Here is a 15,816-nt window from a genome sequence, read left to right as displayed (position 1 = left end):
AGCGGTCCTCTACCACGTGACTGAAACAATGGTAGTTCATTCTAGGCCAAATTATATAGTACACCTGCCAATTCGATAGTACATCCAGACACTGAGACAACATGCCAAGGCAAAAAACAGACTGGCAGATGAGGCCTCAGGCCTGGGAACACGAAGGGAGTACCTTCCTTAAACTGGATCATAGCGGTTTGCCTACCTCCCCTTACCCACCACGTACCTTGGCACAGCATAAAAGTGCTTGAGGTTGGATGAGCAAACCACTGACCAATCGAATTGCGTTCTTCTTATCGACAAGTGTAGTAAAGTGTCAACCAATAGCATGCTAGTTTGAAATGTATCATTTGGGGTAGGATGAACCTAGGAGGAGTTATATTAGTTGTATAAGGTCCAATAGTAAAACGTTCACCTATAGGTAACTATATGTCCTATATTCCACTAACCAATTAAAAAAGAGACACGTTTTTCATGATTACTATGACATCAGCTATGACGTACATTTGGTTTAAAACCTTGTTTTTCCTAATGCCATTTTGAGACTGTCCATTGTACGCTCTTCCGGTGACAGTTTGTATTGGAATAATGCTGGGTTTTCTCATGCACTTGGAGTTACTCCATTATTGAGTATTTTTTCTTTATTGGTGTATTTCGGCCTATCTGAACACTGTACACATTGTGGAACAAGGATCAGACACTGATAGAGGAAGGGCAAGGTGCTGCCTGGGAACTCCTCCCTTTCCCCCAAATACTTTGCTATGGGTTCTGGGAGGCCTGGATGGGAGAAAGAGTTCCCAGGCATTTGAAACATGGAGAACCCCAATTTATCCTTTCTTGGTGTGCACGGGGCAGCATAGAGCTGTCGAGGGGCTGCATAGAACAGTCTGACGCTTCAAACTACCATGCACAAGTTCTGTTCACAATGCGACCTCCGTGGTCTTTTCCTCTCAGGGCAAACAACAGCACTTCTAAGCCATTTCTCAGGCAATCAGAGCTGGGGCCTAGAGCCTGGCTATTTGCTCGTGGAATCCACCCCAGTAATTCCTGCCAGCTGGGAGATTGTGGGGGTCTCAGCAAATAGCCCAGCAACATATGTATGGAAGGGCTGGTGGGGGGTGAGGGCCTATTGGCAGAAGGTTCACAGAATTTGAGCATATCTCGAGCAACAAAGGGTGGGAGAGCTTAGCTTAATTTGCATTTCGTATAGTCCCAGTCCAAAATAAGCCACTTCCAGGAAAGATACAGACGCCTGCTAACAGAAGCACACACAGCCGCAGGCCAGAGGAACACTCTTCCCTTTACATGGCTCCATCAGCCCCCCCCCCCACACCCCCACTCCCTGGCGTTGATGCATCTCCAGGGTGGCTTCAGAGTGCGTGTTTCCTATTCAGTTTCTATTTCAGTTGCAGCCTGTACGGTTGCAATGATTTGCATCAACCTTTTGTGAAAAGCGTGTGTTAGAATCAAGAGTGTGCCTTCACTTGGTTGTGGCCGATCCATCCACCGTTTCACTTTAAATGTGTATGAGAGTCACAGGGGTGGCCCATTCCAGGAACCAATGGGCAATCAATATTTTTGTGGACATGGGGTTTCTCAGAAAAGTTTCAATAGGAATTTTAAACAAAAAGAAAACAGAATATAAAGCACCCCAATATTTACATATAATGTTGCAAATAACACTGTGAGAAGAAAAATCATTCCTACTAAATCATCTTTAATACAATGATGTAAAAAAAGACATTAGCTTCACTTAACACAGGAAAGAACAGTAACTATTCATGCTGGATGGCACACAAACATGAAAGTAAATCACATACATTCATCTACACTCATACTACGTTCATGCCAGGACACACATCAACACTAAGTAGAAGCACATAAAGGCTAATGTCTATATCACATCATGAAAATATTATACACAGCAGCACATGATAAACGGTTATAGATTGATCGTCCATTTTGTTTACCTGTAATCAAAGTCCAATTCACCTTGTATGAATAAAATGATGTCGGACGCGACATGTTTCAACCACTACACTCTGCAATATTTTTTGGGGAAAGTGGTCTTCATCAGGGTAAGAGCAAGTAATAACACAAGAACCAGCGCCATTGTGGTGCAAAGGTTTTGCACCCGCAAAACCGAAAATGAATGGCAGGAAAATACTTGACTTAGCCACGCATCCAGATGCTATTAGCGGCCTTCTAACCCCTCAGTTTCAGCCCCCAAAACTACTGAAGAAGTGGAAAAACCATGTGCAAATCTAGCTGTTCCCCTCCCCGAAAGCGACTATCAACCCCAACCTAGCAGCTCACATTCCTTCTGCAGGAGACCACAAGCAGCCACAGGCATGCTTCACCCTCTTCAGGTGTCACCAAGGGAGGTGCAGCAGTGGCGACCCGCATATGGGGAAGCCCGTGGCACTAAGGGCATATTTCTTAAGCAAACCACTGTCAATTGCTCTGGGCAGCTTTCCATTACATCGTTTATCTAACCCTAAAAGAGGGTGGGACGGGGGCAGGAGGACACGCCTAAACTGCTATGTCACATCCCTTAGCATGATACTACACAACCCCAGACATGTTTCAGTCTGACTGTGCATTAGAAAGGCTGAAACATATGTGGGGCTGCTTCTGTTCACACGCAAAGAGGATGTGGTCGATCAGCGCAGATGGCTAGCAAATGATAGCATGGACGATTCCACAGAGCAATGGCAGTGGCGGTGGTTAATTCAAAACCTTCCGGCCATCACGTTTTTGCTTTCAGTGTACATCTATGAATGAGACAGGGTATACTCCCATGTAGACCCCTGGCTCACTGGGCCACATGCAGCTTAGCAGCACCTCACCGATGAGGCCCGGCAGAGGGATATCTAGTCTGTAGCTGCTTGTGTTCCTGTGCAGAGGCGACATGGCCAAACAGTTTGGGATGGGCTACACTCATTGGTCGCAGAACTAACGCTGATTTGCATATGCATGTTCTCTTTTTTTAATGGTGCAGGTGGACTAAAAATCAATTACATGTAAGGTTTCCCAGAACAATATCAGTGATTATGATTAATCCAAAACCATCCAACCATCACATTTCGGTTTAGCACTCAAGCACTGACGAACATTCACATGTGAGCCTGCACCCACCCCTGCACCGAGTACCCCTGTCGCCAGTAGAGCCGAACCACCGGGCCAGCAGATTACCAAGACCGAGTTTCAAGCACTGTATGTCAACGTGTGGCCATCACCAATAACCTTCCAGCACCGGCCTATTTATTATCTTACAATAATTTTATTTTCTGCACCATCATTAAAATAGATATCAAGTATTTAAGAAATACCTATTTGTGGCCTCCTATGTTATTCGTATGTCAGCCACTCCACTCCCACCCTAAGAACTCTGTTTCGCTCACTCGGCCATGCCTGCGCTAGGTGGCCAGGGAAGCTAAAGGAAGTCTGTCATACATGCACCTGCGCCTGGAGCCAGCTCCTAAACATAAGACTGGGAGACGTCGCCTGATAATGGAGACGAGGAAGGGAGAGTGGGGAGCGCATGGTGCAGAGCTACTGACAGTCCGAACACAAAGGGATATTGACCACAAAATCTTCCCATATTCAGAGGCGCAAAGGCTGCCTTGGACCAATGGCCAGAGTTGCGCATACAAATCACTCCCCCTGGCTTGATGGGGGAAGCCAGTAACTCCCGTCAGCGTGATGGGCAATCCATAACCACCCCCCCGACCCCCAATCCCCAGGTGATGGCAGCAGCCAGTCTGGAAAACAACTTTTCTTACATTAAGTGCAAAGAATCTAAGAAAACATCCCTTTAAGAAACTGTTGTCCTGGGAAACCCGCAGTTAAGGTAGGCCTTAGCTATTCAAGGTATATCCATAGCAGCTATACAACCATAATGCCATCTTGGACCAAAGCCTTATATCCTATCCCATCACAAATGACATCACGAGTGACGTTTGCAAGTGCCTAATCAACATCACGATGGCTGGGCTGGGCTAATTCTGGACATATAATAGGGCAGAATTCACTGTGCCGTGAACTGGGAATAACTGCTGCTCCACATGTAGCCCAAAAAATTCCAGAAGAAACTGCGAAATGCAAAACTACTAAATGTCAGGTACTGTAATCAGATGCCGGGCATCTCCATGAAAAGCCATGAACTCCCATAAAATGGCCAAATACTTCCACAATGGCAGCCACTCGCATTGCTTAGCCGTAGTACCACCAAAGGCCCAGGTATACATCATATCCCAGCTATTGACATGAAATGCCAGGTTCCCACATTGAATGCTGCTCATTGTCAGCTAGCACAATCAAACGGCCATATATCTGCCTCATATGTCAGGTAATTGTATTGCACGCCAAATAGTCTCATCAAATGCCTTCCTCTCACGTCATGTCTCCATTGGATACAAGGTAGCTTGCATCATATCGTAAATCTCTAGCTATCGAATCGTCTTTGCAGTGGGTGAGTGCCCACTGAAGTGTACTGGGGCATGGTGGAGGGGACAAGTAAAAGGCGTGCCATGAGGATGAACACCCACCAGGTGTGATGAGTTGGGAGGTATGCCACCTGTTGGGTACTCTAAACCAAGAAGAGTGCAATACTGTACTGCCTGGGCCTCGCCACGAAGGCAGCAGGACTTGGATGTTGGCGGGGAAGGGTGAGTATACTGTAATGCGTTGGCGGAATGTACCCCTTCTCGACAGCCGCCCTACCAGCTTTACAGAAGCGCTGGCACCCTGAGAGATCCTCTCTGCCAGAGAGATCACTAAGCCTCTACCTCTTCGGGATCTTGTGATTAGGTTGGTGACTGTGATCTCAAGTGACCTGGAATCTAGTCCCGGCTCCTCCACTTGACCATATTGTGCAATCATGGGTAAATCACTGTAACTCCATGTACCAGAGTTTGGTTATCCCCCACCCTCTGCCCCCACAATTGGGAGTGTTTTCAATGGGGCAAATTCCAGCCTATGAACATAAGAAATAAACTGCAGATAACAAAATCTGAGATGTTTCATGTGCTGCCTTTCAGGTGTGCAAGTAGGATATGGTTATATAACGTAAATTCTTCGCAGCAGTTGCCTTCTCCCCCCCCCTGGCACTTCTCCCCTTCCCGGCACTTGCGCAATCTGAATCACACAAGGCCTAGTAAGATCCTTGTTTTGTCCTCCTCCTGTTTCCCGCTCCTTGTCTTGTCGCGCCCAGAAACACCTGTGTACAGGTGCGTTACAAATGGCATATATCATATCATATCATATCATTAAACAGAATACAAAACATGCCGTATTTCCGTGTGTGAGCTGAGAAACAAATGGCACTGTGGTGTACATTATATGAATAGTCCCAATGATTTATAGAGCAACACTGTAGCGAGGCTTGCAGTAGTGCTCATGGTACACTAAATGGCTTCTAGGGGTCGGCAATTTGGGAAGGGAAGGCCCCGTGAGATTAAATGAGTTGCCAGGATACAACTCTTTGGTTCAGTGGCGCTGCAGCCGCAATTTAGTTACATGGCCGGATCATTTCTAAGATCTAGTTGTGCAACAAGGTACAAGTATTTAAAGTTTTAAGAATGCTTTATTTCATTATATGTGTGTACACAAGGAATCACCCAACCGAGGGTCAACTTACTTTGGTTGAGTGATAAATGCGTGGCGTGCACAAATGTTCTTTGCACAGCACTGTGGCGAAAGCACTATATAAATAACAAATCATTATCTACATATATATATATATATATATATAGCCATACTGGAAAGAGCGTATCTAAGAGCCCGGAATTTGAGTTGAACGACTCTACTTCTAACAAATCGAACACCAGAAGAAACAGAAAAAGATAACGTGATTCGACTCATTCTCACATATGGCACACATTCTAATATTGTACGCAAGATACTTCAGTGACATTGGCATGTAACACGGTCAGATGAAATGTTGTCATCCCATCTCGAGGAAAGAGTGAATATTACTTTTAGAAAATCTTGTTCCATCAAGGATTTACTTGTCAGCAGTTTTATGCACCCGATAACCAAAACGTCAACCCTGCCGCTTGGCTGACTGGTAATATGGTATCAGGTAATAATATCGCCATATATATGGTCGCCGTAAATAATATCGCCGGGAAAATGTTGTGGCGATATTATTTGGGTGACCATATATATGGCGACAGGGGCAAAAAAAAATTGTAAAAAGACAAACAATTAAGTTTGGGGGTTGCCGGGGTGTCCCCCGCATATTCCATGCAATAATGTCGCCACAAAAAACGACAATTTTTCGGCGATATTTTTGCATGGCGAGATTTTTGTGGCAACATTATTACATGGAACCGGTAATATCAATGGTTTCTGTGTACGGAGTTCAAGGCATGTCAACATGCCGTAAACTAACTACTTATGTACTTCCGATCTTAGGCCATACGGTTGAATTAAAGACGAGAATGACATGCAACACAGAATTCATGGTATATGCTCTCATGTGCTCCTGTGATCTTTGGTATATTGGGAGCACTATTGGTAAATTAAAACTTAGAGTGTTACAGCACATGAGAGCTATAAAGAACTTTGATGCATCGTACCCGATGGCAGTACACTTTAGAGAAATTCATGAAGGGAAGATTGACAGTCTGAGATTTTTTGGTTTGCATCACGTGAAGGGAAATCCCAGAGTGGGTAATCGAGAACTTGAACTTCGACAAATGGAAACAAGGTTTATTCTAGACCTCGATACCAAAAAATAAAGGGGACATAACCTTGATGAGGAATTGTAAATGTATTTGGGGACTTGAATGTATAAGCCAGAGGATTTATTCCTGTACCATATGTCCTCATCGCGATGAAGTACTGTTAGTATATACAGATTTTGCAAAAGATTGCCTTTTACTACAGAATATGAATTTGAACTAATTAGCTGCTAGACTCCTTCCATGTATTTTGTGTTTTAGCACTTTAGTATTTTAGCATTTTAAGATATTTCTTTTATGCCTTTTAACAACTGTTTTTAATATCTCGTTGTGGTCTTTTAGTTGTATACACAGTTGTCCCAAACCAAAGTACATTGTACCAAAACCTGAGAGCACATGAATACCAGTATATTAGGGAATTTGGGTTCGACAACTGTTTATCCTATGGACTAAGTCAGCACTATGCACTTTCATTGTCAGCATTTTCTTCAAATAATTGGAAGTATGACGCACGTGCACCAGACAAATTGTGTGCATTGAGTTTGAACAGGGAGGTTTACTGTATGTCCACCGTGTAGGAAAAAAAGTTTTCCAATTCTCCCAATGTTCTATGTATAGATCAACCAAAATTGAATAAGAGAATTTTTAGAGTCATTGCATTTAGCACTTTATCATAGTAATAATAATTATGGCAGCTATAATATTTATGCACTAAGTAAAGTAAGTAAAATTGATGCATTGTATAATAATTGCACTATGCACTTTATTGTGGGAATACTAATTGTGGCTGCTAAAATCTCCATGCATTAAGCACTTTAAAACGAAGTAATTCGAAATGATGTTCGGTTTTGGAATAATTGGGTGACAACTTGGAGCTATATGGAACATGGTGGACATATTTGGGTAACTCCCTACCTGATGTTATGTGCTTAGGTATAGGGTTTCTGTACCCATGACTATATGCCACTGGATGCATGCAAACCATTGTAAAATGGCTGCCATGGTTTCTATACTTTACATTGTACACAACGATTCGTGTTGCATATTGGTGAAAGAGAAAAGAGACAACTGTGGAGCATAAACCATGGAGATGAGGTGTTCTTATATGATCACCACTGTGTGGTGTGAATTTTTGTTTGTGAACAAGCAGCTAGGACGCTGCGAAACGCGTCGCACCGTGGTTCTCTCGTTTTACTTTTAAATGGTGAAGAAGTTAATAAACTGGACATAATGAGGAACTGACTTACGTCTGGAAGGTTTTTGTATAGGGTGCAGCCTTAATTGTTGACGGCTGATTGGGTGGAGTGCATACCCTCTAGGGTTACTATTGCTTAGTTTCCCTTTCGCAAAAAAAAAATATATATATATTGGCAATTGATACGAGCCTAAACCATTTCCTATACGTTTTTACACCTATTCCTTCTTGAAAGACTTAAACAGACTAATCAAAAGGCCGTTTAAAGAATGGCGCATATTGTGTGACTGACGTTTACCACTGCTTTGAAAATAATGTGTGGAAATCATAAGGAAAGCTGTGTGTAGCCTTAGATATAGAGGGCCTCTATAGGAGCTGTAGTCACTGAGTAACAGGTTATCACAAACATAGGCAGATTTCAGACGTGGTAAATGGCATGGTTCTGCCTGCAAAGTATTGCGCACCAGCAGCATGCCTGGGGCTCGCTAGAAAGGCGCCAGGCTGATCTTGAGAGGCGTTGTTGCGTTGCGAGTCACAGGAACAATAGGACTGAACTGACTAGCGTACCACGCCCTGTCACTCACATGTCAATCACCCTCGCAGGTGAGAACTTGACTTCCCTGTGGTTCCTAGCATGCTTCACTGAGAGGTTAAGGAAACGTCATCTTATGTTGCGCACATGCTCTTGGTTGATACGGACGGTCGTTTGTCACATCAACACAGGCACATCATACATGGTACGCACAACCACAAATATCGCCCCAATACATATGCAGCACACACAAATGAGCATACTGGCCCAATTCACAAACACAAGCATATTGTCCCACACCACTCTGCACATCCACAACTAAGCATAGGTAGATAGAACTGAGCACACGCATACCGCTACCACAGCTCAAACTTGAAATCACCACAAACAGTCATACACTTTGCAACAGCCAACTCAACCCAACACAATACACAAAACTAAACCACAGACACGCAAACAACACCGCACACACTCACACACAAAAACAGCACCGAACCCTCACCAACCAAAGCATACCGAACAAACACTGACCGGTTTTTCCGACATGAATCTTCCAACATGACAAAGCTCTCTTGCGCTCTCCTTCTCCATCCCAATAGCTAACCCCGCACCCAAGCCTTCCTTCCTTTTCAAATCTACCGGAGCGCCTAGAGACCATGAAAATGACAGTGGTGATTCGTACCAAGTAAAATACCATAACATACCGCACACATTGCCAGGGGCACCAAGTATGCGGGTGCTGAGCCCCCCTCCTCCAGGAAAGGCCAGTTGTGTGTAAGTCCCCATATGTTTACATCGCTGGCGTAACAGGACTTGGACAAAACACAGCGTAACAGAACAAATTTCATTATGAAGGCAGAGTGACTACAAAAATAAACTGTTTCTTTTTGAGGTCCGAGGGTCCCCCTTTCCCCCACATGACATGGAAGCCTCTAAGATGGAGGCCTCCATGTCATGGCGTGGGGGAGCTCTATGACAGTCACTCTGCCTTCATAAAGACATTATTTCCATTATGGTTTGGTCCTTAACGGAAATAATTACTTTATGAAGTCAGAGTAACTGCAAAAAGAAACCATTTCTTTTTGAAGCAATAGGGATCCCTCAACCCCATGACATGTGTGTGTGTGTTCGAGTGTATGGTGAAAGCATGCACACTTAAATGTATGGGTGGCTGCCTGGGTGTGCCTGAATGAGGAAAGGGTATACACTTAAATGTATAGGTAGCTGCCTGTGTGAGTGTATGGTAAAAGGGTGCACACTTAAATGTATGGGTGGCTGGGTGTGTGTGTGGGTATGTTGAACGGTGTGTGTACTTGTGTTCAGGGGCACAGCGAAACCTAAATTTCGGCAGAGGGGGTGATAGCCCTTCAAATGTTGGGAGAGGTGCTAACTTCACAGGCGGTGGGGAGGGGCAAACTTATTTGTGTGGTCCATCTAACTTCTTTATGCATTCTACTAATGAAACAAACCTAGTGCAGCTTAAATGTTACAAGCAGTTACCTCTCTCTAAGTCTGAAAGCAACTACATATAGACTGCTGTGAGAATAAGCAGCCCTCTGTCCCCTCTCTACCCTTCCAATGAATTCCCTGGCATGCAAGTACTAAACCCACACCAAGATTTCAATTACCTAAAGAATTATGCATTTGAATGCAGGTACTAACACTGAAATGCGTTACTTTAGTAATTGCTGGGCCTTTGTTAACAGCGTAACCCAGGTGCCGTGTAATATCTTTGTCCTGTTCTGTCCGGCAATGGCTCTGTATGTCAGTCAGGTAGAGTCAACATAGCCCAAAATGTCAAGGTGGGGGGGGGGGCTGAAGCCCAGCCAGCTCAATGGTGTTATGTTTAATACCTTGGTTTCTTATTGGTGAACATCATTACTCATAGCCCTTGTCTTCCTCGTCCCAGTACTTGTGTATGAGGCACTTTGACTCATACACAAGTACTGGGATTAGGTAGAGGGAAATGGAGGTAAGGCATGGCTTAGTTACCTGTAGTCTCCTTTTCTTGTAGTCCCACTCTTACTCCTCCCAGTAATTACCAATGGGGCAATGAGTCTCATACGTAAGCTCTAGGACAAGAAAAAGGGACGTGGAGGTAATTCTGGGCCGAGAAGCTTATTTTGAGGGTTGGGACACGGGGTGCGATACATCATAATGGTCATTCATGTCCAGGCTAAGCAGGCTTGTTATGTGGTATTAGTGGCTAGAGAGGCATTTTGGTGGAGCCAGTCTAGTAATTTCGTAGTTTGGTTTGACTTTTTTTAACTGGGCATCTCTGATTAAGCAGTCCTGCAGCATTGTATATTTTTCTGGGCATCTGTGATCAAATAACCATGATAAGTGTTATTGCTTCGACTGGCATTTTGGTGCAACCACTCTAGGTGTGTCTAAATGTGGCCTAGCATGCTTTACTGTAGATTGGTGTTACCCTACAAAACAATTGCAAACACTCTGGCCCATTAACCAATTTTTCTCAGAAAGTGTGCGGTATAATGCATTACAACACACATGTATATCTTTCTCCTAGTGCAGTGTGCATAGTATCCCTGCAGTAGCACGTTCGCGCGTATTGCACAAGCGTGGGAGTCTAGGCCGGCCGGGAGTGTGGCGCAACCCGTGAATTGTTGCTGAGTTGTTAGGGGGAGGCCCTCAGCATGGCTCACAGGGGGGCCCCCAAATGTTGTGTTATGCCACTGGTTACATTGGGACTTTTTTGCCACCAACCCCCCAGCCCCTGCCGGATAAACCAAAATTCTACAAAGCTAAACAGTGCACCACTCCACTCCCAAAGTACCATCCCACGCACACTGCTCAGTCCACAGACACTTACCAAGTACCTCTCAACAGACACATACACACCACCCTCTCTATAGGTACACATGAAAACTGGACACAATGCTCCACATGATATGCACACATCACAAGCTACATACTACACAATGTACACCCCGCATAACACATCATGCACACTGGCCCACTCCATGCATCACGCACACAATCTACAATGTTCCCCTCCACGAAAACCTAAGCACACTAGTCCACGCCATTGCCCCACAACATACCACACAAAGCATACTACCCCACTACACATAAACACTAGAAAGCAGCAGCCCATCTGCAAATATGCACAATCAAGCCTACTGTCTTACTTCGCACACACACAACACATGCTCTCTAAGCCTGCGTACAGACAAGCACTCCCACTGCTTCACTCCACATCGAAAGATAATCATGATATGAAGTAACTTATACCAGCAAGGGCAGCAAGGCGCTGTGCAAGGCCCAAAGCCGGACCACCCTGTGCCACATACCCAAACATTGTATACAACACAACCTTGAAACCACATGAGGTTAACCAGCTGAAAAGAACTATGTCCCTCTCACAGAGACGCCAGCCTCTCCAAGAATGCAGGAACATTGCATACTTTGTGCTACATAAAAACGGTCTAACATAACGTGCAGAAACAACCTATGACCCGAGCTACACTATTGCACTTTGCAAGCACCTGAGCACCGCGCAGAGCGCTACTCGAGGCAGGCACCGGCCTCGTTACGCCACTCGGCATACATACACAGAAGAGGCACATTACCACAACCCACAAACCAACAATAAACCCAGCACCGCACGCCACATCAACACAATGCGCAGGCAAGCCTACTCGCATGCAGACATGCGCACTTCCCCAGTCCACATATACACAATGAACACACTGCCCCATACTGCATATGTACCTAATGCTCACTGCCCAAACTCAATACACATACATACACACACAAGGCATACACCCCGACTGAACATATAAATGCCGGGCTAAGCGCCCCACACAACATAGACACAATAGGCACAAAACGTCTTTGCGCATACTAACATCATCTTACTGCATCACTCCACAACGGGCGCATCTGAAGTGCAAAACTTCACTGCACACACGAATATCATGTACTGAAAAGGCAGCAATCCCAACTCTTGCACTGCACGATATACCACATAACAATACGGCATAATAGGCCTCCCCTCATATGTGTCTATACCATGCACAGCATAATGCATGACCACTCCCCGTATGACAGCACGCAAAGTGCACTTCTTCGCATACATATATGTGCAGAGGGCACAATATCTGCGTACACACATTCACATCACAACATCGGCCCCAGTCCCCCGGACACACAACGTAAACAATGCGAGCCCTCTTTTACCACGCACAGAGGCACTGCCTACACAAACACATACACACACACACGTGTGTGTCCATAGAATTCCACACGACAGGGGAGGGGGGATGGGAGGGGGCTGGGGCATTTCGTGCCTCTGCAATACCCCGCAGGAGTCCAGAGTGCAATGGATTTTGCAGCGCTTCCAACACAAGGCAGCGCTTCCAACACAAGGCAGCGCTTTCAATGACCCACTTTCCCCGCAGGCTGTCACCCAGGCCCTTTGGGGCTGCCAACAAACAGGCTTCTAATGCATAACTTCCAGGCGGCTCTCCGGCTCTAATGACACCCCGAGTCCACGCTGCAGAATGCGTTCGCATATTTTAGTAAAAATGCAAGTTTCAAACGATGCGTTTACGCGGAACCGGCCGGTGCGGTTCCGCATCCCGGACAGAGCCGGGTCCGGTGGCTTCCGCGCCGCTCAGCAGCGCACCCGCAGCGCACCCGCAGCCCGCCTTGGACCCCGTATTCACAGGGAACCTGGCATGTCCCTTCGCCCTTGGGCAGTACAGAGAGCGGGCAGGCCCGCTGCACAGCACCGACCTCGGCCCGGCATGATCCACGCGGCTCTGTACACCCCTACACCCCCTAATAATACGAATAGCAGTCTGAACGACTGTTGGGGGGTGGGGGGTGGGGAGGGTCTGCGAGTTCTCAGGATATCCAGTCCCCAGAGCCCAAAAGGGTGTCACCAGCAACGGCGATATTTATATAGCGCCGCGTGCCGCTTAAAGGAAGTTTCCGGGCGCTGTGGAAAAAACAGCAAGATTATGTTGCATTACCTCAGATTATGTCATGGTCCGTCGTTATGTGCATTTGTATTGTATCATTTCGCCTGCTGTGTTAAATGATAGTATGCCACATTAGATTGCAACCTAGTATCTCCTTTCCACCACACCTGCCAGATTATGTCATGTTCAAACACATAAAGACTGTATTAGGCCGGGTAATGTTAGACCCTGGAATTGCGATCAGGTTCGCATCGATGGAGTGAGTGCTTCGGGGGCAGGGGAGTGCGGAGAGGGGTATATCTACCAGTATAAGGGTATAAGGGAGGGCAGACACTTACTTCTCAGGTATCCACAGAGGCAGAGCCAGAGCAGGGGAGACATTCTGCTGCGAGCAGGGACCTTCACTGCGGGAGGGGCATCCCACCCGCGCCGCAGCTCCCACGGTCCACGCAAGCCTTGTCCCCGGGGACGCCGGTGGGGAGCGGGGTTGGGGGGGTGCAGCCCCCAGGGAAGGGGGATCCACAGTCTCCAGAGCAAGCGAGATCCACAGCAACAGACCCCAAGCCTGGCGAGGGACAGGAGCGCATCCACGGGAAAACACGCACACGCCTGCCGGGAGCCAGTTGGGGGCAGGGGGTACGCACAGAAACGGGATCCACTCAGCCTGCGTGGGGTGGGGGATGGGGGGGGCTAGCAGAGGGCCCACACGAGAGACCGGCCGTTCGGAGTGATGGAGAAGAGATCCACGCAGGACTGAAGAAAAGGGGCGGGCTCAGTCCGTCGGAGGAGCCTCTCCCCAAGGTGAGAGGCGGGAGGGTGGGGGCAAAGGCAGGGTGTGGGGCGATGGATCCGCACAACCCGCTGAGGAGGGAGGGAGAGAGGCCGGCCAGGATGTTGCAGCCTATCCGAGCCGGTAGTGGAGAGCATCAGAGGAGCCAGCCCCCTGTGCTCCCCCTGCTCCCCCTCTGAGAGCGCAGCCAGTGAACAGCTGACCTGCCGCTGCTTCTGCTGGCGAACTCTACCCACTGCACTTGCTACCGACGAGGAGCTCAGGCCGGTGTTCCCGGTGTTGATCTCAGTGCGTGTGATTACATGCGTCCCTGTCCATGGTGCTGCTGATGATGCTCCCCTTTGCTGAAGAAGAGGTCTGTCCTTATACCGATCATGCGCTTGCACCCTGCCCGTGGTGCTGACGATGCACCCTGTCCCTGGCGCACTAGCCATGGTGCTGAGGGGGCGCTCTTTCCACGAGCTCTTGGTGCTGATGAGTTCTGCCTGGTGCTCCCGTTGAGCTCTGTCCTTGGTGCTGATGTTGAGTTCTGCCCTTGGCCTGGCTGCTGACAATGAGCCCTCTGCCCCTGATGATGAGCCCTATCCACTACCACTGGTGCCGATGAGCCCTGTTTCTAACCCTGCTTCTAATGATTACACACTTCCCCACGTGCTGATGAGTACGTTAGCCAGCCCATGATAATTTTGTTTTTATTAGTGTGTTACAGTTTACTTAGCAACTTCTCACACATATCAAAGTACAAAAACATAAAACACAAATACATTGGTTTTATAAATTACACAGTATGTTCACAATACATGTAATAATAACAGTTACTATTTACAGAATGTACTGATAATGAACAGATCACTTGTGGGTAATCCTCATTACTCCACGTCCTACTCTTCTTCATCGCAGAATCAGGGGCATGCTTGGCTTGCTCGGCTTGTGCCTCTGGCCACAGTACCTTACCCTGTGTTGGGAGAAATCTGGCTCCTGGGTCTAGGAATTCCTGAGATGGATTACCCTTCCATTGGCCCCCATTGATGATGAACCCTAAAGTCCTGCTGAACTTGGCAATTCCTCTTCAGCGGAGTCTCTAGAGTCCCCAGGTTTCTTCTCTGTCGCCTCGGGCCGCCAGTCTTCCAGGCATGGATAAAGTCAAATGCCCTCCTAATGCACAAGCGATACTGCCAGAGGCCAGACTTTTGTTAAAAAAACAATACAGAAACTCAGATCTGCTTTGAGATCGAATATTGAAGGCACAGTTCAGTGAAGAAACTAAGGACAGTTTAACAATGATGGACCACCAGTACTTCAAGTAAGTTCTCAGGTTCTTTATTGTCCTTGTCCTGTACTCCTCCACCAGACACGGGGATGGTGGGGGACACAAGATGACAAGGGAAACACCGGGCTCACCCCCACACCTATCTTCACTCCTCACAGGTTCTCTCTCTTTCTCACCAACCGTCACCCAGCAGAACCTTCCACACAAACATTCCACTGCAGATGACCTCACACTCACTGCTAATCTGTAAACCAGATTACTACAGACAGTTATACAGCATGGGTGCAGGGATGTGATTATTTCTTGGAATGGCCTTGTGGTCTGTTTGAGCACAACTTGCAGGATGCTCCAGATATGCCAGGACTGCTAACCATATCCACGGCCGTTAGAGGTGACATTG

The 15,816-nt window shown here is 46.8% G+C and overlaps 1 protein-coding gene across 1 annotated transcript in view; it reads right to left on the bottom strand.

Annotated features, from left to right (window-relative positions):
* The window catches only part of CHRNB2 (cholinergic receptor nicotinic beta 2 subunit), a 401,185-nt gene extending 386,574 nt beyond the window's left edge, over positions 1-14,611 (bottom strand). Inside the window, exon 1 of the mRNA XM_069652039.1 lies at positions 13,695-14,611. Within this exon, the coding sequence (XP_069508140.1) occupies positions 13,695-13,737 (43 nt within the window). The 5' untranslated portion in view covers positions 13,738-14,611. The remainder of the gene's footprint in view (positions 1-13,694) is intronic.
* Between the last annotated feature and the right edge of the window lie 1,205 nt (positions 14,612-15,816).

Source organism: Ambystoma mexicanum, chromosome 1p (assembly GCF_040938575.1).
Source record: "Ambystoma mexicanum isolate Mex_15411 chromosome 1p, UKY_AmexF1_1, whole genome shotgun sequence".
NCBI lineage: Eukaryota > Metazoa > Chordata > Amphibia > Caudata > Ambystomatidae > Ambystoma > Ambystoma mexicanum.
The sequence above is the reverse complement of the archived record's forward strand: the minus strand, read 5'-3'. Positions and strand labels throughout refer to the sequence as shown.